General features: G+C 58.4%; 2 protein-coding genes across 4 annotated transcripts in view; both read right to left on the reverse strand.

Annotated features, from left to right (window-relative positions):
• Window positions 1–16,615, reverse strand: part of mew (multiple edematous wings) — a 59,130-nt gene extending 42,515 nt beyond the window's left edge. For all 3 annotated transcript variants that reach the window (XM_037233166.1, XM_037233167.1, XM_037233165.1), the window contains exon 1: window positions 16,362–16,615. In XM_037233166.1, coding sequence (XP_037089061.1) covers window positions 16,362–16,546 — 185 coding nt within the window. In that variant the 5' untranslated portion in view covers window positions 16,547–16,615. The remainder of the gene's footprint in view (window positions 1–16,361) is intronic.
• Window positions 16,616–24,482: 7,867 nt separating this feature from the next.
• LOC119110292 (bifunctional protein GlmU) lies at window positions 24,483–27,752 on the reverse strand. The gene is made up of 3 exons (XM_037234060.1): window positions 27,656–27,752; window positions 26,719–26,928; window positions 24,483–26,299 (listed from the first exon to the last, which is right to left on the reverse strand). Exons 2-3 carry the CDS (start codon window positions 26,899–26,901, stop codon window positions 25,946–25,948), a joined length of 537 nt encoding a protein of 178 aa, XP_037089955.1. The 5' UTR covers window positions 26,902–26,928; window positions 27,656–27,752; the 3' UTR covers window positions 24,483–25,945.

The following is a 27,752-nucleotide window of genomic DNA, read 5'->3' on the forward strand; positions in this document are numbered from 1 at the left end:
GCTCTCGCGCGTGAGTGACAGTTCTCAGACCGCCTCTGGCGGCTCGCATATTTCCGGCGTAATTATTCATTAGCTGCGTGACAGGGCGCGTAAAGCTCGGGGACATCTTCATCTGGCCGGAACGGTCCGAAAACGCGTAAAATCGCGTCGCCCCGCGCGCGGCTCGGCGAGGGGATGGAGCAAGGGGCGTGATTGAACGACACATGGCGAATGGTGTTAGCTCAGCAGGCTTATGCAGCATTGATGTACATCTGCATGGCGTCTGTCAAATTTATCATGCTCCCTGTCAACGGCATCATCACTACCAGCCGGATATTAGCGGCGACGCCGTTTAATTAATCCAGCCCCCAGATGCGCTAACGCTGCTAACCCCCCGCCGCAGCACTTTTGCCTCCACAATGCGCCAATTAGGGAGGCCTCCCCGAACAACGTACAAGGGGGTGCATCACCGCATCAGCAGATGACAGATAATGCCACCCTCCGACGAATCACGGCGTGAACAGGGCAGAAATAGATTGATTCCCCCTCTCCACCCCTTGCCCGGGCACAAAGCACGTGCCGGCGACGGTCGAAACGAGCTCTGATGGTGCTTGGCCGTCGAACCTCGTCAGATGGTCACCCAAGCGTGGCGGCGGTCCCGTGGCCAGCGGAGGCGGCGCCGCGCCGCCTGCTAGCCTGCGTGATAATGAGGAATCAATGGGCGGGCGATGCAGCCGCGTTTTTAGGCGAGGCGCCACCGCCCCGCGGGGGCGCCGGGCGCCGTTTAGGCGGGGCGGAGCGCGCCGCCGGAGAAAGCCGGTCCGAGCGGCGGCCAGGGTCGGCAGACGCTGACCGCCGCCCAGCCGCCGCCGGCCAGTTCACCTCTGACCTGGACCGCACGCGCACCGCCAGGAGGTCGCCGGGTCGCGCGGCGGCACTTTGAGGCGACGAGCAGCTCGCCAAACGGGTACGTGCCGATCGCGCGTCAGTTCGGGGCCGATTCCGGTCCGGGTAGGGGGATGGGTCGTAATCTTACGGTATGAATGAGCGGAATCATGGGCGATTGACGCCAAGGCCATCCTTCTGACATCTCGATGCGACTGATTACATGTATTACGCCGCAGTGGATAACGCCCCACATTTCAGAAAATAACCACATCACATTTTCATTACCAGAAAAACAATTCCCCACGGAGCATTCGTCGGGAGACAACCAAATACGCAATGTGCTCAGCCGAGCTGATGACAGAACAATTTCCTACACTGATGCCATTCGAGACATGACCCCGTGTCACGCTATCACCTCGTACACGAACAGACACGAGCTTGGCACGCCACCGCGCAGTGGACGCATTCGGATCGGGTAAAAAACGGCAGCTTGGCCACCGGCCGAGAGCACTTACCAACCAAAGCTGACGCGACATTTAAAAACAGTGAACCGGTCCAGGTCGGGCGGTAAACCGCGCCCGCCCGCCCTCATTGAGAACGCCTCACGTACGCGATTGTTGGCCGGCGGCGGCGGCGCGCGGTCGCCATGACAACAGAGCGTTTTTCTCGCCCCGGCGCGCGAGGCGACCGAAGAATGGGACATTGTTTAGCGCACGGGGAACATGACGAGGAAAGCCGCCCAGACGCACGGCCGACGCCAAAAAACCTGCGGCGACCGGCGTCGGAAAGTGATCAGCGCGTTAGCGCGCGCTGGACCTCTGCCATCGGCCCAGCATGTGACGCCCGGCCGCGCAAACCTGCATGTCAAGAGGTCGGCATGAGGGCGCCGGCGCAGCCCGCATGCAAAACGGTCATGGCCTTGCTGCTGACCCGCGCCGGCCCATCGCCGCGTCATGACATCACCGCGTGACCCAGAGCCGCAGCTGGCGGCGACCGCTGTGTGACGTCACAGCACCGCCACGACCGTCGCGGCGTCGCCGCCGCGCACCGCCCTCACGCGGGCCCAGCTTCGTCCCGATGTAACTGGAGACGCGCTGTCTACACAGCGGCTGCAGCCAGGCCGTGTCCTGCCGCGGCGACGGGTTGACGTAAGATACCGGACGCCACGACGCTGCCGTATCTGCTTTCCGGTGCAGTACAGCACATGCCGCCTCCAGAAAACCGCACAAACAAGAGGCGACACTCCAGATTCCGACAACGCCGCAGTGACCCAGTGTGAGGGTGTCGGCGCCACCTCACCAGCCGCAGTCAGCCCCTGCTCGGTCACGTGGCAGCGGGGAGCGGCGACCAATGAGGAGCAGGTTCCGAACGTGATTCAAAGGTCCCTGATGCGTATATAGGCCACCGCACGACGGCTAAATGCCACGCCGGCCAGCGGAGGTGCCGCGCCGGTCGTCGCCGGCCGGCGCTTGCACGGCTCCATCCGGTTTCTTTCCGCCGGTCGCGCACGACTGCCGACGCCGGCGGTGGTTCCCGCACGGCGCCGCGACCGGACCGCGAGTGTGGGCCGTACGCCGGCGGCGGCGACCCGCCTGTCCGCGGCGGGGGTCGCGTCCCGCCGCGGCACGGCCCGCTTTTTTCATTCGCGCACGTGTGCCGCACGCCCGGCGGGCGTGCGCGCCACTGCGTGCCCCGCCCCCCGTCCTCCACCCCGGGCGCTCGGGAGTTTGGGCAAGACCTGTCCGTGCCGCCCAGAGTGGCGTGAGAGCTGATTAGAGGGCCGTTACACGGGCTGGTAATGAGGCAAATGGAGACGCCGTGTGGCGCCGCCGGTCCGGCCGCGGTTTCGGACACGCCCCTCCGGCTGGCCGCCGGCCCGGCCCAGGCTTCAGTCACGCCCCCCCCCCCCCCCCCCCTCAGCTGAGTGCACGACATCAACGCTCGCCGCTATTATGGTAAACAGACGACGCGCGGCCAGCTTTTTAAACGGGAAGTAATGATGATTGAATAGCGTCAGGAAGCAGCCAGACGTCGACTCTGGCTCTTCAGATTCGCCGCTCGACAAAGGCCAACAACAAAAACAACGCTGATTAGCATACACGGGATTAGGGTGCCAGTCTCGGTCCAAACGAACGCTGCGCGCCGCGTCAGCAGGCTACGCGCAGCGCCGGCCACCTCGACAGCCGAGCGCTCTTGCGAAACGCGCTGCCAGTTTCCGCCAGATTGCAGAGGTTGCAATCCGATTACTGCAGATTACGCCGACCAACAGGCTGTGCGCAGAAAGCACGTACGGCCGCCGCCCCGGGCCGCTGGCCCGGGCCGCCGGTGGGGAGGCAGGAAGTCGGCGGTTTGTTCTGCGACGCCGGGCGCTCGCCACTCAGCATGTCCGCGGCAGCTGCCGGCGGAGATACAGTCATGTCCCCACACTAAACGCCAATTAGTCGGAATAATTGGCGGCGTCGAACCTCAGCCTTCAGGTTTCCCCGTCCAAAGCGAGCCATGATAAAGCTGCTTTCCAGCCGTTTCGGCGCCAGCCGCGGGCCGCCGCCGGCAAGAAAAAGCGCGCCCATAAAAGCCCGATACACGCCTAACCTTTTGCCTCCAAATTGGTCCCATTGTGCGCGGCCAGGGAGAGATTATTGGGCGGCCGCAGCGCGCACCGTACAACCACTCCATTCGTCACAGAAATGCTGTTCGACGACAAAAAGCGTCATCAGTGGGCCGCTCGGTGTCGTCTGGCCAGGGCGGACCCGGACGCGCGCAGCCCGACGCACCAGGCCCGGTCGCCCACACCCACGGGGGGGGGGGGGGGGCTGCGGCCGGGCCGGCCCGCGTGGATCAATGCCGGGCCATATTTTCGGCAGCGGCCCGGGCGCCGCCGCGGCCGATCCGGCCCGCGTCGCCAGCGACGATCCGCCGTCGGAGCTGACAGGCAGCCGACGGCTACGCAGAACCGACGGCGGCCGCGCTGCTGGCAGGCGCATCTGCTCAGGAAAACTTTAGAGCCGCGTCGCGTGACTCTCGAAGTCCCAAACGTCCTTTATCCCGGAGCGCTGGATGCCGATCGGCGTCGTTGTCGCCGCACTCGTGAACCAGCACTCCCACATCTTGGCACTGGTTTCGGCTTGCCAGCTGTAAGCTCCTTAAGCCAGGCAGCGCCGCTCCGAACTGGCAGCCTCCGCGCTGGCAACCCACTAACCTCGCAAATCTCGGCAGAAGCACCTTGGCAGACGGCAGACGCCGCACATAAGCGCAGCGGGACTCAGGTGCTCACAACTCGCCGGCCTTGGTGCGAATACAAATTGGATGGCCCGGTTATTGATTGCGCGCCATCGCCCGGGTGTTACGCAGAAGAATGGGCCCGTTTGCTCCGGGATGTGGCCATTTGAGTCAATCAGAGCGCACGTCTTCGAGCAGGCGCGGCCGCAGCGGTCTGTTTCTGCGCGTTAGGCTTCGCCGCTGTTTTTTCTCGCTGACCGGCCGAGCTGGAGCCGGGAGCGGGCTGCCGGCCGTCGGAGCCGACGCGCTACCGGCGTCGTTCCGTTGGTCGTCAGCCAGCCGTGCAATCGTCACCGACGGATCCCCGATGCGAGCAGCCGCCGGCGCAGGGTGCGGGGCGGGGGCGGGGGCTGGGGCGGGGGTGGGCGCGGGCGCGCCGGCGGGCAGGGACCCGCCCACCCTCCGCAGGATCCATCATCACCGGGGTAATAGCCGAAGGCGCTGTCACGGGGCGGCCGCGGCGCAGCGCGGCGCGCATACCGCGGCGCTAGACACCGCCGCCAATCAAGGAGGAATACCGAACGGGCCCCGCCGCGACGTCTCCACCCGGCACACGAGGGACTGCGCCCAGGCCCGCCCCCGCTGAGCCGGCGGATAGCAGGTGGAGGTGATAATGATGGCGATGACAGCGATGATAATGAGGCGTGGCGAAGAGGAACTGCTCGGATGTAGGCTCGGCGTAAGAGACGGGGCCATTCGCGACGCTGCACCGAGGAGGCAATGTCGTTTCGCGGACTCATCCGGACACGGCTTCGTGCCAGTGCGCGCCTAATTCCAGAGCAGCGCAAATGGCTGCCCTAAGAGCTCTGCAAGGAGGTGGCATGCCTGCTGACACGTGCCCTTCGCTCGCTCTAATGTGAGTTTTTCTGTCGTCAGTAATGGATGAGGGTGGAATTAGACTGCGAACAAAGGGGTCGCGGGTTCAGCTCCCAGTGCCTAGGAGAGGTTAGCGTGCCCACCCCGTCGAGCCATGGCGCAAAAAGCTGAATACTTCGAGCCTCCTCTCCAAGCTGTCAACACCCGACAAGGCGCTTAAGGAGCTGACGAAGGGACCATTACGCTACAGCCACTATGCCATGGGACGGCGACTGCTCGCTCTCGCCGTCTCGTCTCCCGCACACTCGCCACCCAGGCAGATGGACTGGTCTCTCCACCATTTAATGATCGCGCCAGTTCCCGGCAACAATTCCCCTTCATCATCGTTGCAAAAGACCCCATGATGATGCATATATAATGGGCCGGCGTAGTTAGCGAATGACGAGCAACGCGACCAGCAAACCATTCCACTTGAGGTGCCACACAACGAATGTCCGAGTCTTCAGAAGTAAGCACTCCAGAGTGGTAAAGATTTAGGTGTGCAGTTCAGATGGTCGGGTGCTCGAAAGTCGATGGCTTATAATACGCGAAGGTGGGGAACATACAAAACACGGGCATCACCGGCCACAACGCCTGTTATTTACGGCCCACGCCCCAGAGAACATCGTGCATTTTACCCACACGTCACACCCAGATGCCTTACGTCATCCCACTAATGACCTCATATTCCTGAAAGACAGCAGAAGTCTGCGGTCCTGGGCTGGCGCAGCTGCAGCCGCTTCGCCACCGCAGGGCCTGGCGTGTGACGTCACCCGGCTGGACGGACCGGCGTGTGACGTCACCCCGCTGGCGGCTGATCAGTGATCACCAGCGCGCCGCGGTCGGGGAGCCGCCGCTTGACTCGCCGCGGTGCGCCGGTGGTCCAGCCAGGACGCCGCGGACAATGGAGCCACCAACCGGGAGGCTTCACGGTTTACGGCGCCGCGTAATTGGACAAAACGCGCCGGCCGGGCGCGCCCCGGCCGCGCGGCAGAATCATTCGATTACGCTGCACATGGCTGCGCCGGTCGGGAGAGATGGAGACGGCCGGCACGCGCGACCGCGCTCAATGGACGCTCGGGAAAGTCAGGGATGTGAGGAGGACTCTCGCCGGCACTGTCGCAGACAGCACCGGCAGATCGAGAGAAAGGAGAAAGACGTGTCTCCCGGCGACACCGGACAACTTCGTTCTCCGGGTCCCGATCCAGGTCCAGATCCAGCGCAACGGCTACCCGGCTCGTGCGGCTCCAACGGCGCATGACCAATATGCTAATCCTGAGGGTTCGGTATTCGGCCGCAGCGGCCAGATCGTGGCCGGGTTGGTCGGCTGTTCAAAAGCCGTGCCAGTGGCCGGGCCCAGGCTCCGCCGGCCGCTGCGCTGGGGCCGGCGCCCCTGCAAGGTCAGCAGAGGCGGAGCCGGCCCGGCGGGCGGCGGTTACTGACCAACGGCTGACTGCGGAGCTGACCAACGGTCGGTGGCCGGGTGGGCGGACCCGGCGGCCGGTCGCCACGCTCCGGACATCACGTCTGGCCGGCCGTAAGCCTTCAGGCCCGGGACCCGCTCCCCAATGTCAAATGCCATGCTCTGCTTGCCACCCATGACGTCCTACGCAAGTGCGTCACGGCGGCGCCTAGGCTTTGGAGCGCGGCTGTTCGCGTGTGACGTACTCGACCGTGACTCCATAGGTTACAACGTTGTAGGTCATAGGTCAGTACATTGCTAATGAAAAAGTGAGCACTGGCGCCGATGACTTTCGATCAAAGCAGCAAATGGCAATTGTAAGGCAAATGTAAAGAAAATGGCACCACTTTCTGTCGTACCAACTTACTTTGTCCTCACGCTCTAGGCAAAAAGCCGTATATTTGGTATCGGGATATATATATATATATATATATATATATATATATATATATATATATATATACGGAAAAATTGTGTGTACGAAAATACTCCCATGACACCGCAATTGGCCACCTTAATCACACTAACTAGCAACATCTCCAACGCGGTGGCTGCACACCTCTAACCAGGTCAGTACAGGTCTCGTGACGGACAGGGCTCAGAACGGCCGGGTCGGGGTATTTCGGGCCGGGCCTGGGCCACTGCCAGCGCATCCAGCGCGCGCACGGCGTCGCCTGGACCCGACTGAGCACCTCACTGCAGGCGGCGGAGTCTACGGGCGAACTGGGGGTCAACCTGGGACACAGGCTGAGGTCAGACTGGCACAGGGCTGGGGACCGACCTGGGACACATGCTGAGATCAGACTGGCGACAGGGCTGAGGATCGACCTGGGACACAGGCTGAGATCAGACTGGGACAGGGCTGGGGATCGACCTGGGACACAGGCTGAGGTCAGACTGGGACAGGGCTGGGGATCGACCTGGGACACAGGCTGAGATCAGACTGGGACAGGGCCGGGGATGGGCTAAGTTTGGGGCTGCGGTTACATTAACGGAGGACTTGTGCGGAGGGACAACAGGCAGCAGGAGAGGAACACGTGCACTGATAGGCGGGCTGAACATCTGACTGAGAAAACGCGCACGAGACAGTCTGACAGGCTGGTCAACGTCTGGGCTGGCATGGAACAAACAATTCATGTCGGTCGGGAAGCCAGGCTGACATGCCGACGAAGTTGGTGCGAACTGGAGCACGGGAAAGCGCACAACCACCCCTCACGAAAAAAGCAAACAAACAAACAGCGCGCACAAAACGATCACTCACGAAGCCAGGTCCACTAATGACAGCCGCGTGATTTACGTCAGAGCAAACGCACAAGTGAATCAGCCTGTCAGTGCGGGGTAGGCGCCGGTTGTCTCCCGACCGACGCCTATCAACGCCGAGGCATAAACAAACGTCCAGCGAGCGAGCCATTCGCGAGAATGGCACCCGGCCAGCGGTAATGGCAGGGCCCAAGGAGTAAGAGACCCGGCCAGTGTGGTAATGGCTGGACCAAAGGAGCGAGAGTGAGAGAGCAGTCAAGTGCCCGGCACGAGCGGCTGATGACCCACCCAGGAGTGGCGGCGCGAGGAGCAGGAGAGAGCGGCTCCAGGCGCCGGCAATGCTACCCGTCAGGTCACCTGCGCGGCGCGTTTCCCGCCAAGTATGCGCACCGCGATCGCCGCGCGGTCACCGCGCACGGCGCGGTGAAACGGCGCGGCTTTTTGCCGCCGAACCGGAAGCGGACCGGACGACATTAGCGACCCGGTTGTGCCGCAGCGCCGGCCGACAGGTGCGCGCCGGGTTGCGCCCAGCGCGGCGCCACTGTCGCCGGCGCGCCACGTTCGCGTCATTGCAATCACCGGGCCAGCACGACCACAATTCATCATGATGGATGACGGGCAAATCGATTCATCTCATTTGGAGCGCCGGGATGCTGCCACCCAGACAGGCCCCGGCCGTTTAATGGGACGCGGGCCAGAGCCTGAGACAATGCACCCGTCTAAACGAGCTGTTCGGGGTATTAGGGTATCTGCAGCGTTGTTACGCCGTGCAACAGGTTTATCGACAAGACATTATCGACGTAAAAGGAATTGATCTAGAAAAATGGTCACAGGCGAACAGACCCCATACGTGCAGGAGTGCACAGTCACATGCTGCACGTGAGTGACAGCACGTGGAGAGTCAGACCCCACACGCGTCAGAACGACGTCACAGACCACACACGTAGAGCAGCGTCATTATAGATCACACGTGTGTACCAGGACGAAGTCCGACTCGGCACATGTAGCGGTTAAAGTCACGGACCCCACGCGAGCGCAACAAAGCGAAACACTGACTCCAGACTCTAACTAGACCCTGCGTAGCGTGCCATTGCAGAGTCACATACCCCACACGCGCAGAGAGTGAGCAACGGTGCTGAGCTGGCTGCAGAGCACAGCTCGCCGCCGCCCAGCGCCGGTAAAACCCCACGCCCACGTACGCACATTTGGAGCGTTCAGCCCGCTGGTGTTCCGTTCCGCACGGGGGTAACCGGAGAGTGGGGAGGGGCGAGCGCCGGGCTCCACCCCCAGCGCGGTCTGGCGTCACCGCAGTGGGCGCTCCTCCCCCCCCCCCCCCCCCTCCCCCGCCCCAGGCGTCGACACTTGACGCGGCACGATCCGCGCCCGAGTTGAGTGACCTACTTCACCCCGCTGCGGCCGAGTCGGTTCCACGGAGCCTGCAGCGAGCTGAGGGGGAGGGGAGGGGTCCGACCCGCTCGGAGGCATGGCAAGAGGAGGATGAGGGGGGGGGGGGAAGTGCACGTAAATTGCTGGTCAGTGAATGACGCGCAAATACCTTGTAGCCATAGAGCGCAAGCAATAGACGACATTTCATTGCGCTCCGAGCTGGGATTGACGTTAGGTGTGAATGCACATCAGTCAACAAACACTGACAACTAAGAGTGTAAAAAATGTCCGTTGAATTTCAAGAAGCCCATTCACCCATTCTTTCAGCGATTACAACCAGAGCATCTCATGTTTCTACAGTCTGTGCACGCCTATCACTCATTCACAAACGCTGACGGAAGTGTCGAATCCCCCGGCCGTTCAAGTACCGGCTCCCGCTTCGCTAATCTGGAGATGTCCTTCTCATCCAATGCAATCAGCCCGCCTTATCACGGTCAGTGCCCTGTCGCTATCTGACATGTCCCGTCCTCATTGTCAGGCGTGTTGACCTCGCGTGACAATCAGGAGGACACGGCCTGTCTAGGGTCTGGCGGCTCCCAGACTCTGCTGCAGTGTGCGGCAGTCCTCAGGGGATCCGTCGATTCGAAGATCCCAGACGCTGTTGATCGCGTTTCCGTCTGTGTGCTATACGCTACATGCAAGCCAGTGGAGTGACATCGGTGGGTATTCTTGCGTGCGTCGTAACGAAAAAGTACGGAGAGTACCAGACACGCTGCTATAGGGGTGGAAAGATGAAGACAAGTCGACTCGCCGCTGCACCAGGGGTCACAGATGCAACGCTTCGACCGCCCCAGCAGGACGATGAGCCGTCACATGGCGTCATTTCTGCCCTACCGCCACCGAGCGCGGCCTTGCCTCCGCGGCTGGCTGCGGCTTTGTCCGCGGCTGTGGCTTTGTCCGCGGCACACGATCACGAGCCGCTCCCGGCGCTTGCGGGCACCGGCGAGACCGCACCGCCGCCAAAACCGGGCATCTTTTCACATGGTCTCCCGGGCGTGCGACGCGCGTCGCTCGGGCGGAACCCAGCGGACGTCACCGCGCTGTGCGACGCGACAGCGCCGTCGCAGAGCCTCACGGCACGGAGCACGGCCGAGCGCGGACTGAGCTTTTGGCATGTCGTAAGAAGGCCAAACACGGCCATGCGGCGGAGTTTAACACAACAGCCGAAAAAAAAAATACAAACGAGCGGACGCGATAACGAGCACGATAGACGGGATCCAGGCCTGAGCCGTCCGCTGGGGCGCACGCGAACATGAATCACCGACAATGCATGACCGCCATGGGAGCGCCCATCTGTTTCTGCTCAAACGAACGCGCCGTTTGGGGTGGCGGCCGCCGGGCCCGGCCGGGCCGGGCCGGGCTGGACCAGGCTGGGCCGGGCCGAGCCGGGCCGGGCCGAGCCGGGCCGGGCCGGGCCGGCCGGGCCGAGCCGAGCCGAGCCGTACCACGCCGCGCCGCACCGCGCCACGCCGCGCTGCGCAGCACCACGCCGCGCCGCACCACGCCGCGCCGCGCCGCGCCGCGCCATTGTCTCGTTCTGTCCGTCAGCCACGCTCTGAGTGCAGCCGCATCAGAGCCGACCCTCTGATGACGTGCACGCCGCAGACGGCCGGACGACCGGGGCCGCGGCGGCTCCATTAGTGCCGCGGCAGCCATCGGTCGCGCCGCACAATGCTGCGGCCAATGAAGCAATCGGCCGCGTTACGGCGCATTGTTCCCGGCTGTCGTTCGGCCGGGTTATCACCGCGTCAGTGGGTCAGTTTGTGTGTTTATCGTCATCCCTGGTCCCCCCCCCCCCCCCCTCCTGGTCGCCCCCGGCCGTCCCCCTCTCCTGTGAGGCGCGGCAGGGGCCCGCGGGACGTGTCTGCGGTGGGATGTGATCCCTCGCTGGTCGGGCCCCATCGCGGTCTGTGGTGCCCCCCCCCCCCCCTCGAAGAGTCTGCTGTTTTAGGAGGATACGGGGTCGTCGGCGCCAGATGCCGCGACGATACCGACGACCGCCGCGGCCGACGGAGGCGGCGCGTGTCGCCGACGGGGGCCGGGCCGGGAGGAGGGAGGGGGGACCGTATCGGGGTGAGGACGAGCCAACGGCAAGCTGTCATCGCAGCGGCGGGATCCGGGGGGACTCTCTCAGCGGCGCACCTTGCCCCGGCTCAAGTCAACACCGCGTGATGAGGCCGAGGATCCGGCCATGGTACACACTCCGCGCGTCGTCAGCAGCGGAAGAGCGCACACCGTACTCCGTCCTTCTGTATTCCTGTACTCTGTATTCTGTACCCTGTACTCTTCACTCCGTTTCTGTACTCCGCAAGCAACGAACACCGTCTGGCGGGTTCTCCCTTCGTCACCACTGGATCCGTGTACAGCTCATGTTCCGACAAAGGTGGGAAAACGTACGTGGAGATGCTAGTCTCAACATCGTCAACGGTGAAGATGAATCGGATGTTTGGATTAACAATGAACATCAACAATTTTTTGTTTTGGTCCAAAGATTGCAATTATATGAAAATATGGATCTTATATATATATATATATATATATATATATATATATATATATGTATATTGAATATGTAAAAATTCACATATATATATATACATTATATATATACGTTTTTCTGGACTGTTTCAATCTACCATTGTACGAGGTTTCTCTTATTTTTCTTTAGATTGGATGGGGACAAACAGTTGCTAAAAATTCCGCACGTTGTTGTTCAGCTCACAAAGCAAAACACAGGTCGTATGCTCCTGCAGTCGCAAGATATGTTGCCAATTATCGCCTCGCACTAGCGTGTTGAAACACTATATGCAGGGCTCTGGCAACAAGGCAGACAAACACCGTGGTCAACATCCTGTCAACAGCACATATGTCTATTTTTTACTACCTGGACAACTCACAGACGGAGATCGTCCCTGAAGCTCTAAAGGTGCTCATCGCCAATGCAAGCAGCTTCCGTGAGCACCAACGCGGAAGTGAGCCACACAACAGACAGCCACGTGCGTCCGGCTCTTCCACAGATGCTGCGTCGGCGCGTCATCGCACGGCTCTGAATATTTATCTTCGATGAGCAACCTCCGGACCGGAAGTGGCGACGGCGACTCGTCATCGCACTCCTCTGCACGTGTCGATCAGCCCCCCCCCCCCCCCCCCCCCTCCTCCGGCGATGATCGGCGCCGGCCGGGCGCCTCCGGGTCGGACCGAGCCGTTTGCCGTTTAACGGTCATTTGACTTGGCACGCGTGCAGGCCAGCCGTGTATCTGGCCGAGATCAGGTGTGCGTTTACGCGTCACAAATCGCCGCAGCCGCGCCACGCACGTGTCGTAAATCGCCGCCGGCGCGGCCGGCACGTGCCGCGTGTTTCCGGGGGCGGCGCGGCGGCGGCGCGGGATACCTGATCCCCGTCGACACATGGCCGGGCCGGCTGTCTGCCTCTCTCGACGGCCGAGTCCTCCCGTAATGGACGTTTGAAAGGCCGAGCCGCGCGCCCAGCCGTGGGAAGAGCCCACAAAGGACTGTTAAATAAACATTAGACTCCACAACATACACTCATGTAAAGACCGAAGGGGCCGGCTGCCTCCCCGCCGGCGGTCGGCGTCGGGTGCCGATCGGCCCACTTCACAGAACGGCCGCTCGGTGGGGACGGCCAACTGAGGCGGAAAGCAGCGCCGCCTCCAGAGCGACGCATTAAGTGGGCCGCCTCGGCCGGTGAAGGGGCTCGCCGCCGCCGGTTCATGCATGCGTAAGGAGGCGGCGGCGGCGGCGGCGGCCGGGGCGGTGCCACCTTCCGCCCACATTCCTCGGCGCAGAACCGCCGCGCGGGCGCCGCCGCCGCGCCGCCGCCGCGCCGGAGCGGCGCGGGCGTGGGTGTGACCCGGCGTCACGCATTATGCAGGGCGAGCACGCAGGCGGGAGCGCAAACAACCCGCTCCCGTAAAACAGCAACTAATCCCCGTAAAACGCGCCTTCCTGTCGCTGCAGCGTTTCGCCGCGGCGAGTTACGGCTGGGGGCGGCGCAGCTGACGAGGATGGGGCGGCCAGTGCGGGCTGTCGGCTAACCTCCCCAATCCGGACGGGGCGGGCTGTTAGCCGGCCGACGACATCGCCGCTCGGGCGTCCCGACAAAACAGGCGGCGCCCGGCATCCGACGGGCGGCCTCGCTCCCCGCAGACCGTCCAATCAAGATGCCCGGCATTGTGGGCGCTCCAGCGTCGGCGCTGTTGCCGGCCGTCACGTGCGACGGTCTCCCGAGCCGGCGCCTCACGTGTACAGCGACGGCTGCAGGTGAGCGGGTGGGACGTGAGCTGGTGCGATGAGCTGGGACGGTGAGCTGGGGTGGTGAGCTGGTGCGGTACGCTGGTGCGGTGAGCGGTGTGGTGAGCTGGGGTGGTGAGCTGGGGTGGTACGCTGGTGCGGTGAGCTGGTGCGGTGAGCTGGGGTGGTGAGCTGGTGCGGTGCTCTGGGACGGTGAGCTGGGACGGTGAGCTGGGGCGGTGAGCTGGGACGGTGAGCTGGGGCGATGAGCTGGGAACGTGAGCTGGGACGGTGAGCTGGTGCGGTGAGCGAGCGAGCGAGCTGTCTGGCGCCCCGGCTCGGTCGTCGGGCGAGCCCAGTCGGGCCGACACATGACCCGCACCGGCGCCGGACACTGTGGCGCCCCTGAGCTTCGGTTCCAGAGCCTCAGCGTCAGACTATTACTCAGACTAAATACCGGAGCCTCTGGCGGGCATACCTGCCGGCCGGACTTTGCTCACGATGAGGTCATGATCGGTGACGGCGGGGACGTGCTGTCACGTCTGCCCGCTGCGAGCCGTGCGCTTCGGAGCGGGAACCAGTCCAGTGTTGGACAGCGGCATGAGTTTATGGATTCCATCATTGTCACGTGGCAACATAGGGTTAAGGCATCCATCTTTTTCCAAAACGCATGGGGCCACCGTGCCGAAGTCTCGCACCCCGATTAGGACGTCCATTGTCCAGAAAGCTGCACGACGGCACACTGCTCCCGAGACTTCTCCACGTCGGACCGACTGAGTGATAACGGCAGAACAAGCGTGATGAGTCCCATCAATTCGCCGGGGTTGCCGCGGTGGAGCCCGGCCTAGCTCTCGCGCCGGCGAGCCCGCCCGCCGCGACAACAGCCGCCGGCGCGCGGGCACAAGAACCGCCAGTAACAGTGCAAACACCGACCAGCGCCGGCGGACTCGGCGCGGTCGAGTGCTTCGGAGTGGTGGAGACGGGCCACCGGGCTGCGGTCGGGGGACGGACGGGGAGGCGCGCGCCGCCTCGTCCTGCGCCAATCGCGGCACATCTCGCGGTCCCAGGTGCCGGCGCGCCGCCTCAAAGTGGCCACACAGCAGACAGCGCGTGCCGCACCTAATGGACGCGGCGCGCGGCGGCGACGGGCCGGCGCGCCGCACGTGCGCGGTCCCGCGGCCCGGCGGCTGTGACGGCCCCTCTGCAGTCGCCGCACGGACACGCGGCCTGTCGGGCTGAAGCAGTGTAATGCTCTGAAGACCAGACAGCTGCGGAGCAGTAACGCACTTAACGACTGGGCGTTCACAGATAAACTGACAAGCCGGATGAAAATCCTATTTACGGCCTGCAACCGGAGATGGCCGATAAACGGCGGCTCATCTCGATAGTATCGGCACGGACGAGCAAAAACCGCGCCGGCAAGACTGATTCAGTCGCTGAGCGACGGCGAGCACGGCGTCAGGACGGTTCGGAGCCCCGGGACGATGACCGAGCACGGTCCCGCACGGCGTGACGTGCTCGCGGCCGTGCACCCGTAGGTAAAAAATAATCTATCATCAGCGCGGTCCGGCCAGCGCTGGGAGACTGGGTAAACAGATAAGCCTGACTAATGGCGGGCGCGTGAAACAGCTCACCTCTTGTCGACCCGTGGCGACCTCGCACGGCCATGAATGCCGCCCGGCCGGCCGTTTTCACGCAAAAAGCGCCGAATCACGCGCCAGTGACGTCACCGCTTCACCTGCGGCGCGATCAGCGCGAGCCCAGCCCTTCAGCGGCGCGGCGTCACCGATTCCGGCGAAGAGCGCCTCATCGCGGCGGGAGCGACCCCAGCTGGGCGTCCACATTCCAGTCAGCGGCGGCGGCGGTGACGTAACGGTCACGTGACCTTGCGCCGGCCGGCTGGCAGCGACGGGCGCCAGGTGAGGCGTCGGAAGCCCGCCGCTGGACTGTCCTACGTCCTGCGCCCTGTTCGGCGACGCAGCCGACACCCCCACCCGGTGAAGACGCGGACGGCGGACGCGCCGGCCGGGCGGAGGCCGCGCGCTCGGCCTGCGGCGTCCGTCCGCGTCCACCTGGCCGCAGCCAGTGGCGGCGGCGGCGGCGACGCCCCGCGTGGGAGGACGTCCCGTGCCGAGCCGAGCGGAGCCGGTGACACGCCCGGTCGCCGGACCGGCCCCGCGCGCGTCACCACGCCGGCTGCGGCGCGACCGCCGCCGTCCGCGGCCGCCCGCGCGGTAATTGCGCGCGGCGTTCGGCACCGGAGAGTCTCACACGGTACCGGCGGACGCCGGCAGCGGCCGCGGCCGGCGGCGCGCTGAACCCGGCCCGGCGGACGCGCGCCGCCTGGCCTTGAGCGCGGACACACCTGTGTGAATCGGCCGCGCTGGCCGCGGGACGTACGCGACGGATGATTGCGAGCTATGGCGACAGTCATCGCGGCATACGGACCCTTTTAATTGTGGATGCTCAATTACGCATTATGTGACGGAGGGTTGCGTCCGTAATTATATAGGACGCTGTTTGATGATGGACTATAAAAACGGGTTGCCATTAGTTCACGCGCTGTCGCAGTCAGGGGAGGAAGTACTCGACGCAAAATTACCGGCCGTGAATGCGCGTGGTTTCGGAAACGACATCATTGTGCGATTGCTCTAGTAGGTCTGCACATGCCCGGCATTCCTCGGCAGACGTTAATAATACTTCACTGCTGGCACATGTGCGTTATGCAGTCATCATCCAACAAACAGGAGCAAAACACGTGCCGGCGGCACGCGAGCCTGCTTTTCCGCTCCGGTAGCCGGCAGCTGGCTGGTTAGACCCCTGCAGTAGCGCGGTCGGCGCAAGTGTGCCAGGTATCACGCCATCTATGACGCATCCATGAGCCCGTAGCCGATAATGCGCCAGCCGCGCCCGAGTTATCGCGCTGATCGCGAACACTTACCAGCTCTTCCGGTCTGTCCTGCCGTCAGTCCGCTGCTCAAGCGATTGGTGCAGCGCCACCGAGAAGCCGAAGAATGACTCCTGAGCGCCGTTCTTGATGATGGGGATGCGTGGCTCCAGGTTGAAGCCAATCACGCCGCCGGCGCTGCACAGCACCAGAGCGAGGAGATACCGCCCGGCCGCCATGCTGCGGGAGCCGGCACGCGCCGAGCCTTCACGAGCCTCGTCTCAGGGACAGGCTCCGCCCGCCGCAGCGTGGGGTGGCCGACTGAGCGGCCCAGCCGCGCGGCCCCGGCACAGCGCCGCGCTGCGGGCGCCACGCGCAGCGGGCGCCGATTCAGGTGGCACACCTGACCTGAGGTCACTTGCGGCTGGACACGCGGCTTCGCGAGGTGGATGCACGCGGAGTTGACACAGAATTCCGCGAGGCCAGCCGTCCGTGCAGACGGGCAAGATCTTCTCATGTTTCGTTAGATGCGCCAAACAAATGATAAACAAATCAAATTGGCCAGCCCTGACATCTATCGGCAAAATCTATAAGTGTATCTTTGAAACGTTGCCGCCCGCATGCGTGTATTCTGCAGTCACCATCCAACAAACACGAGCAAGGCACGTGCCAACGTCACGCGAACCTGCCCTTCCGCTCCGGTAGCCAGCCAGCAGCGCGGCTCATATCGACCTGGTCGACAGATGTCGGGCCCGCTCGTTTTGCTGTTGGGCCAGGCGGACAGAATTTTCGCCGCAGGCCTCGCAAGTCTAGTAACATCACGCGACTCATTTTGGACTTCTGTTAGACCTAAAATTATCTTTGCATGTACCAACCAGCCCAATTTTTAGGAGTCTCAGTAGTATTCTTCGTGGAAAAAGACTGAAGTTTGCTATCATCATCCCTTCTTTCATCCAATAGCCCTGGAATGGCCATAGCTGCCCGAAAGGGCTCTAATCCAATTAACCTAAACAGCATCAAAGCTCAAAGTTCTTATCGTATATTCAAGTTCGTTAACTCAGCATAAGAACTTGGAGCCTATAATTCCGATAGATTCGGAGATGAATGCCTTTTTTATCGTATAAACCTGAACACAACTTTGTTTGACCTTCCACTGAAGGCCAGAGACATGTGGCAATGCAGAAACAAGGCAACAACTGGCACGCGTCTACTTGCGGCAACCATTCAAGGCAGGGAGGCAGGGAGAGGCATTCCGAGGAAAGGTGTTATGACGAAGCCGCGGGAACCGACGCCTTCCACTAAAAGAACATAATACGATTATGAATATTCCAGAATGCAATGAAGATGATGTAGCGTCCACTGTTACACCTTGTCACGCAGCGTCTTCCGCCCATGACAACGAGCCAAATGAGCTCTGACATGTTAGCGAACCAACTGATGTGACTCTACCTCCAATGGCGTCAGCAGAGGTCAAGGGCACAGACGAGGGTGGCACTCTCCCTTCACGCCTTATTTTTGCCACGACGGATGTCTCCTGAGAGAACGTTCAAATCGGCGTGAGGCGTTCTCAGTAAGCTTTTTTCTCTGTCCCTTAAAGGGAATGTTCCACACTTGAATGTAATGAAGCAAACGTCCGATTTGATGGGTTAAGGTCTGAAGGAAGGCAGAGCTGTGAACTGCACCGAATGATCTTCCAGACGGCACTTTCAGCTCAAAACACCATACAAATGTGGAACACCCCCTTTGAGAGAATTCTGACTGCACTCATGGCGAAGACGACTCTTATGAAAAACTTTCGATATTTTATCATTCGAGCCGCAAACACTGTGACGGTTGTAGCCATCAATCTTGCAAGTGTCTCAATGTTATGAAACGTTGACTGAAAAACACTCATCCATCACATTTACATCATTCGAAGTCATTAAATAAAGCGTGACCGGTGAATGCCAAGCCCTGTCAAGGTTAACGACTAATAAATTGAAGTTCGATTACACATATCTTTTGTGGCGGGGAGTCGTGACCACGTGACTTTCAGGAAAGTGGGACGAATCAGCAGGCGAGCTACAAAAACGGATGCAAAACATTAAAACATACGGTGATAGATGACAAGAGATTGGACCGGGGGGCGAATCCAGGATTTCGTCAAGGGGAGGGACATGCAGCATCGTGGACCTCCTTAGAGTAAGGGGCCCCTCCTCCCAAAAATCCTCGCATTCCGGCCATCACATTTTAGGATGATAAGTAGCTTATCTTTTATTCGGCAACCCATCTCACTGTGCGAACCCTAGAAAACTAGGCGTGCTACGGGTGCGCATACATAAAGGTTATTCATTTTCTCCAGACATATTGAGTTCTATAATTTTAAAACCAAGTATTTCGGAAATACGTGGTCAAGCAAACTTAAGTTAACTGCTAAACGCCATCAAAAACGAGCACAAACTCGATAACCCGTTTATTTGCGGCTAGCCAGCTGGTCAATGTGATCAACTGATGGCTGATGACTATGCAGAGTTTTTCATTTGTTATAAAGGAGTGAAAATATTCTAGCACGTCAAATGCATTGACAAGCTGATGCACGAGTATAATAGTGTCAAAAATTCCATAATCAGCGGAAATGACACATGCGGCGTCGGCGGCACCTAAAATTATGTTCAACAATTGTGCGTAAAAATTCCTCGGCTCATATCCAATTGCTACTCTTAGGATCAGGCACCAAGGCCAATGGGAATGGAGCCTGAGCGACCGAGGGTGTCGTGGCGGGCCAACAAAGAGGCTCCCGTCAACAAGCATAGGGTACAGAGAGCAAACCCAAGAGACGCAACCAAGAGAAGAACTCAAGACTGACGTGGTTGGCCTCTGAGTGATCGGGAGTGCCCCGCAGGCTGACATATAGAGCACCGGCCGGAGCACAGGGCCCTCTGAGCGAAGGAAAATTACCCACGGCCAGTGCATACGAATTCAATGTCCCTGTGCGATCAAGAGTGACCGGACAGGGTAGCAGAAAGAGTCCTCATAGGAGTGAAGGATCCTCTGTAAATGAGGTTAAAGGGAAAGAGCCCTATGTAGATCAAAGTACAGGCCCCAGAGGGTCTCCATTCAAATAGAAGGTACCCAAGCCCCCGAGCGACCAAGGGTGCCCGCGAATAGATTAACAGATTGGCCTCGGCAAGAGCATAGGGCCCTCCATGCAAATAAGAAGTGCCCCAGACCCAGTGTAAAGGGCCCCCGAAAGATGCAGTGTACCAGAACAGGTCCTCAGATGGGCCCGCGACATGAGCGTTGGGTCCTACATTCAAATACCAAGACCCAATACGCAGGGCCCCCGAACAGTTCAGTGTGCCCAAGCAGGTGAACAGATGGGTCGTCTGACAAGTGCGTGGGCCCTCCGTTCAAGTAAAAAATAACAACGACACAATGTAGGGGCCTGCGAGCGATCGAGTTCCCAAGCAGGTCAACAGATAGGGCCCCGACAAGAGCACTGGTCCCTCCATTTAAATGAGGAGCACCCAAGACCCAATGAAGAGGGCCTCCGAAAGATCGAGCGTGCCAGAGCAGGTTATCAGTTGGGCCCCCGAAAAGAACGCAGAGCCCTGTATTCAAATAAGAAATACCCAAGACTCGGTGTGGAGGACCCCGAACGATCGAGTGTGCCCCAGCAGGCTATCAGATGGCCCCCGACAGGAGCGTAAGGCCCTGCACTCAAATGCCCAATGTGCAGGACCCCTAGACAATCCATTGTACCGGAGCGGGTTAAGAGACGGGGGCCAAACCAGAACGTAGGGCCCTAAGCAAGTGAGAGAGAATCGGAAGGGCGCTAACCAATGCAAAGGCCCCATGAGCACAGCGCGAGTGACGGTTGGTTAATCGAGGCTAACGTAAACGGCCCCGGAGCAATCGAGAATATCCCGGCAGGTTAGCACACGGGGCTCCGGGCTATAGCGCACAGGGCCTTTGGGGCGAATAGGGGGGGGGGGGGGAATTTCTGGGAGGCCCCTAACTGACAAGAGCGCCCAGGCACGCTTGCAGGAAGGGCTCAGCCACAGCGCGGGGCCCTCCGTGCAAAGGCAAATAAATCAGGGCCAACGTGGAAGGCTCCTCAACGATCGGATTACTCTTGCAAGTGGACCCGCGTTCCCCAGAGACAGCATAGGACCTCTGGACAGCGTAATGAGCCTTAAGATCTCTCAGTCAATGAATAATTATTTGTGTGTACACGTGAGCCCTTTACTTTCGCTTGCGACTGCTCTTGGTCGCCTGAAGGCCCAAACCCCATATTTGTTGCGTTTGTATCTAAAAACACTGCATCAGTTCGGCCGGCTATGAGCCTATTCGGAGCTTACGGGCTCATCCGAAGCCCAAGAAGGATCATGGCTCCGTACCCCTCCCCCCCCCCCCCACCCTCTGGATTTTCTCCCGGAGTGGACAAAAATGGTTTGGTGCTTTTTGCATAGGCACAGTATCATCTCCCATATCAGGACATGATCGAACACCGATTTCGTTTCAATCGAGGAGTTCTTGTGTGTGCGCCAAGGCCATCGGACAAGACCTGTTTCGATAGGATACTGGAGCCCTGATTCCAGACGTGCCACACTTGCTGCAACGCCAAACACGAATACCCAATAATCGCAACGCGGTGACGGACCCAGAATTTCGTTAGTGGGTGGCCATGCGGCATTATCGGAATGCCTCCGGGGTTCGGAAACCCCCTCCCAAGAGTTCCCATATACTGCCCCGGCCAGAGCGTTTGGCCCTACGAACAAAAGGCAAGAGCTCAAGACCAGTGTGCATAAATTACTGCCTCTGAGCGATCAAAGGTGCCCTGGCAGATGAACGCATGGGGCCCTCGAAAACAGCGTAGGGTCCTCCGAGCAGACTTGAAGCGCCAGAAACCAATGTGACGGGCCTCTGTGCAATCAAGAGTGTCCGGGCAGGTCAACAGAAAGGCCCCGACGAGAGAGCAGGGTAGGCAGCACACTCAATAGAAAAGGCCCTAGACCAATGTGGAGGGCCCCGAGCATCGAGTGCCTCGCCACGTTAACTTCCATGGTCTTCAGGCACAGCACAGGGCCCTCCCAGCAAGTGGAAAGAGCCGGAGACCGATGCAAAGGGTCCTCCCCAACCGAGAGTACCTTGGTAGAATAGCATAGGGAGCCTCCGCCGTGGCGTATAGAGCCTTTCCGGTGAATGGAAAGAATCCGTAGAGGGAGCTTGAGCGATCAAGAGTGCCCCAGCAGGTTATAAAGCCCCAACAACAGCGTAGGGACCTCCGAGGAAATACAAATACATCAGGGGCAACGTGGGAGGCCCCTTAGCCATCAGATTGACCTGACAGGTAGACTATAGGGTCCCGGACACATTTTAGGGCCTCTGTACAGCTGGGCAGGACTTGGCCCCGTGCCCCTCCCCGCTCTGGATTCGCAACTGGGGCCTCGAGTTTCCCAATGATTATTCATTTTGGCTGTGCAGCGGAACGTCTAAGTTCGCCCACTGGATGAATGCTAGGTCCAAGCCTACCAATTTAACAGACTTTCTTCACCATTTTCCAATCCTTCACCTTCTTCATTCACCAATCCTTCCTACAGCACATCATAGGGTTCAAATGTGGCAGAACCACGCAGCGAAATATGACCCCGCCGCGGGCGCGAAAGCTGTTTTTGTACGGAAACCCAGCCAGAGGCCTTTTTCATCGATGTGTTTGATGCTGTCGACGGCATCAAAGTTCCGCCTGTCATCCAAAAGATAAGAATATCATTTACCATCAGATGTGTCAACGTTCATCAAAGGATCTGCTTCCAGCGATGGTATGTGCGGATCCGGGTGACCCATTACCTTCAAGCCCGTCATCAGTCACTCTGCCTGGTTTGTCAGGCCGTCCTCGTTGTCATTCACGGTCCATGGTTTCATGTCGCATTCACTTCAATGTTTTAGCAGTCCAGATTAATTGTTTTCTATACTTTATGCTAAGACTACCAAATAATCCGTCCAAACTACCGGGGACGTCTTCACTGTCTTTCATTTTTGCAGCATTTTAAAGCTCATGAAGAAGCAGGAAACATTTCAGAGATATCTACTACCTTGCTTCATGAGCTACCAAGAGTTTTGCAAAGAATACCACAGCTTAACCAACGTTTGCTCAATGCTGAGCATATGGAAGCACGCCTGGATCCGCCTCTACAGAATCAACTCCAGTTCCCACCACAGTGCCTGGAGCGGTTTCCAACACGACTGAAGACAGCACAGAAAAGTACAGAGTTGACTTCGATTCCAACTCAAGTAGTTTACCCAGTTTCGGAAAATTCTGGCGCAGTCGATTTCGGTGACAAAAGACAACGCGTTCTGTTGGCATGTGGTTTATCATGGTGCGTCGATCTTGTTTTCTGCCAAGACCGCAATACAGCTAACCTGTTTCGAACAAAAATTTATGTGGTTTATGTGGCAAGTATTGTTGAAAATCATTGGACACAGATAAAGGGCTGGGCCACAAGGAAACCGCCCCCGAGATGTCTCCTAGTCCATTGTCTGGGGCATCTCCTTCCCTGCCCTCAGGGTTTTTTTTACTATTACAGGTACGCAGGTACCTGTAATAGTTTTTACTACAGGTACGCTATTTGTAGGATGCCGGCAAGGAAGGTTTCTTCTGGAAGTTGGAAACGTGTAGTCGTGATTCATCTGAATCGCAGTGAAACTTATGGATGGCTGCAATTTTATGAATGACACAGCCTCTCTGAATTGCCACTTAAACTAAAACACCCCGTACATATTCATTCATAATTAATTCGACACTTGGATTATTCCGGCCAAAACAACGATTGTTCATCTTTGACTGACTGATACTTGTCAGAGCACTCGGTTCTACCCTCATGAATCGGACATTTTGTTGATTCTGAAGTCGACTCCGATTTCACGAGTCGAGCACGATTTTTCTCCCGATAATCGGGTAAGCCGGGGTAAGACGTCTTCACCAACGTATGCCATATTTTAGCTCTTGTGTTGTCTATAAGAATGCATTTTTTTCGATGAACAAGTGTACTTGTAATGTGAATATTCTCCCTTCAATGCAAGGAGGGCAGTTATGATTGCCTTTTTGCGAATACAAATCCAATCGACATTTTTGGTGAGCCACCACAAAGAGTGTCTTGCCTCATCCACGTGGCAAGACATCCCAGACAATAAAGTAAGAGGGATCCTGGGGCACTTTTATCTCAATGGATGACCGTAGTTTAGTTTGGGATCCTGGGGCAGCTTGTTCACTGACTTAACACCCCCAAATCAGGGCATTTTTAACGCTACACTTTTTCGCATTTCGGCGACACGAGCCATCGGATTGCGACCGAGCCCTTTCTTTTTACGTTTCACTTCGTCGCAATGTCTAGTTGGCACTAGTGGTACGAATTCATCCTCCTACCGTCCGTGTAAGCTGTCACGCTGTTCGTCATGTCACGCTGTCACGCTGTCACCCTTGCTCCTCCCACAATACCGTGCTTGTTACGCGAGTCTCAACCCACATCACACGCTGAGTTCGCAAATACTGAAAGCTCACATGTCACTCTGTCATGGAACAGCCACATACCCGCCTAATGACTTGACACACACTCCCGAGTCCTCTTCCTCAATCCCGCGATTCATCATGCGGGATTGCTCAGATTGAAGCCCTTTCGATCAGAAATGATCCTTGCAGGGCTTTGGGATGAAGGAGAATGGATAACGGTGGGGGAGCTTTCCATGCGTCTTGGGGCCAACCACCGAGCCTTGGCCCGCGCAGGGACCCCTCGGAGCCCGCGCAGGGACTCTTCGGATTCCTCGGATAGTGGACTCCAACGACTCTGATGAGTCCCTGTGCCCGGTCGAAGCCCCCTCCAGTGTGCCTCAGGCCCACTCCTGGCTGACGCATGCAGCCTGCCCCGGACAAGCGGCGCGTCACGAGGATTCAGGATAGAGCGAAAAACAGGATAAGAGGCGCTCGGGGCGACCTCGCCACAGGTCATGCCGCGCTGACCTCACCTAGCTCCACCAATCAGCACACTCCACGCAATCGCGTGCCATTTGAATTTCACCCAATCAGAGGCCTACTCCCGTCTCCCCAGGTCAACTCGCGGGACAAGGCAGCGCCAGAAGCCGGTCAACTCAATCTCACAAAATCCAAATTATCATTTTATTTATTATTATAATCTCACATCAACACCTTACACCTGTGTAGCGGCACTAGCGAGCCCCGTACCTCAGCACTGGGAAACCAGAGGTACGGTTTTTATTCCCCGCGGTGCCTGCACTGCCTGCCAGGGTGAGAGGTAGGCGACGCCATTAACCCTCAGCAGCAGAGTGCGTCATAAATCCTTAATGGCGATGACTAGCGATGGCCCGGCGCTCGGCCGAGGACAGCGGTTTAGTATGCTATAACGGTTTATTGTACGACGTGCCACGACGTAACTGGCCTCGTTTGGTTTTTGTTCGCGTGTGCTAAAGGCATGCATATATTATTTATCGCAGTTATCCTGTCTGTGTAATATGCTGTTCAATGGTCTTTCTTCCAGGTGCCCCAGCAGACAAAAGGTGGACTTTGAACAAGAAATGCCTTGAGCTTCCACGGCTCTCGGGCATAACCTGAATCCGGAGCTCTGCGCCATTTGAACGATTCATCCCTACCATCTGTTGCAACGATTTAGACAGAAACGTCCTGATACCATGCGGACACGGTAAAACTCCCCAGACTCTCCTAGAGGTGGAGTACAACGCTCTGCCGACGTGATTAAGATGCTCCACGGCGGGTTTAGACAGAATCGTCCTGATACCATTCGGACATGGGTGAAATTCCCCAGACTCTCCTTGAGGTGGAGAAAAACACCCTGCCGACGGGATTAAGGTGCTCCACGGCGGGTTTACCTCGCCACTGAGTGGAGTCTTTACCACATGCCATCCTTGCCATAAAAAGTGGCGCATTGCTTCAAGACTCAAGTTCCTCTGAACCTCGAGTTAGCCGGGAATCAGTGTTTTATCATCCCGTGCATTACAAATGATATTCAGGAATTGAAATATTCGAGCTACCTACAAGAGGTGCTTATCCCCGCGGGGAGTCTTGCCCACGCTGCCCTAGTGTTTGCTATATTTCTTATTACTATAATCATAGCTTCGTCAGAAGTATTTCATTCTTCAGTGCATAACACTTAATGATAATCATAATAATACAAATCAATCGCCAGTGTCATGATATATCATCAGTGGTCAGCTAAGCGTCACTTGGTTTTGATCCTTGCGTAGGCATCGATAAATGTGTCTTATCGCGGAGCTCAGGAAAGCACATGTTTCATGTGTACATTGAAGAAATTCCAGAGGCGGCCAGCTTGCAAACCGCACATGGGTCTTGAAATATTGTATGCGACACAAATGTGCTGAGGTTGCCTGGATCCCAGTGATGCATGAACGCGGGAGTCCCATGACAGACCTGTGTTACTGCTATCTCCTCCTTTCTTGATCCGTGTCGTGCTGCCATCTTTTTCTCCCGTAAAGCGCCATCTATTGAAGACCTCAGAACAAAAAACGAATAGAAGGAATGTGAAGCGACCCTCATCATGCGAATTGCGGAGGTCATCACGTCCAATCCTGGATATGACGGACTTTGGATGCGGTCCTCCACAACCAGTTTATGGTGTTCGATTCCGCACGACCAGTTCGCAGTACCCGGTCTGAGTCTCCGGCTCCCCGTCGAACATCAGCTGTCCCGCTTCTGGTACGGTCCTCCACAACCAGTTTATGGATGTTCGATTCCGCACGACCAGTTCGCAGTACCCGGTCCGAGTATCCGGCTCCCTGTCAAACACCAGCTGTTCCGCCTCGCCCAGCACCACCTCGGCCGTGGTCTGGACGGTGAGCGAGACCACGTGTCCAGCCAGCGCCGAGCCGTCGGCCCGGCCCAAGGTCACGTGCAGATGGACCCCGGACCCCGAGACGGTGCCGACCAGCGAGCAGATCTCCATGAAGTCGGACGAGCTTACGAACTGGCGGCACAGGCGGGGAAGAGGTGCCGTCGACAAACCCGTGATGCTGGTGGCGAAGACGGTCAGGTTTCCATGCGGCACACGTATGGAGGCACAGAAATGCGACAGAACAGGTGTGACAGAAGCAAACAACAGCGACAGAAGAAGACAACAACGAAAGAAAGAAGCGACAGGAAGATGCTTTTGTGACCAGTCAATCCTATAGCTCAATGCAAGTATGCGACGCTCTGTCAATAGAAGATAACACGACAAATCGATTATGTAAAAAAACATATCTTCAGTTTGCTGTTATATTAGATCAATCCGAGCCACAAAAATATGCAACATAAGGAGAAACGGCAGGAAAAACAGGCCACGAAAAACATGTCTCTCCATGGCTCTTCTACATGACCCTACACCCGTGAGTGAGCCATGCTCACGTTTTCGGTCCGACCGTCCGGAGTGGAGGCTAGCCGGAGCCGACAGGCGCTGGTGCTGCCCACACAGGTCACCACGAAGGCAGCCTGGAGCGCGGCCTCCCGACACCTGGCAGTGACCTCGGTCACCAGCTCCTGGCCGGCGCTCAGACGGAAACACAGCACCCGGCAGCGGGAGAGCGACATCTGCCGACGGTAGGTGCCACCTGCCGACTGCGAACAGAATGTGGCGTCGCAGAGGGCGGCGACAGCTAGCGCACGAAGTATTGTACCAAGCTTATCACCATTGCTGTTTCCGCGCGATGCAACACATTTAAATCCTGAGCAGCCTAATGCGTGCACTGATGTGACGTATCGGGCAGGGAAGGGACTGGTGGCCGACTTTTGGCCTTGATCATCTCAGGAAAGGAATGCAACTGACGAGCTGGTATCGGACCAATTTATTTGAAACACAATGTTTCATATATTTTGGAATATTACGCTGCACCAAATGCAAGCAATGGCTCATTAGTTTGCCGTGTTGAGCCCCTATCTCCCCTTACAAAGCAAGCTTACACGCAGGCTCCACCATGGGTGCGGAGCGATCAGGGGACCTGAGAGAAATGTAACGCTCTAATGTTACGAACAATGGCTCCAGATTATATATATATATATATATATATATATATATATATATATGTATATATATATATATATATATGTGGTCGTAACACCCACGTTTTCTAGTGATCCTCATTAAACACGTCATCTCAGATCAGACTTTCTCCCTTTTGATACGCTCCCGGAATCTGCAGGCCGTGACTTCATCCCCTTGATCAACCGTGCATTGGTATCCCATGAGTCCAGTGGGCAAACAAGCCCCAGTGAATCAAGCGTGCAAATAAACATTGTGTCCGATCGAAGCATAACAGCAACGTATACTGCAACTGCGGCGCCTCACGTGTTATGTGTATGACTCCTGCAGCAGCGGCCTGTCGCCTCCACACACTGTCACGTGCCACTGCCGCGCCAGACGGCGGCGCCAGGCCGCGGCGGCC

The sequence above is a fragment of the Pollicipes pollicipes genome, unplaced genomic scaffold (genome assembly GCF_011947565.3).
Source record: "Pollicipes pollicipes isolate AB1234 unplaced genomic scaffold, Ppol_2.1 Scaffold_7231;HRSCAF=8579_pilon_pilon_pilon, whole genome shotgun sequence".
NCBI lineage: Eukaryota > Metazoa > Arthropoda > Thecostraca > Pollicipedomorpha > Pollicipedidae > Pollicipes > Pollicipes pollicipes.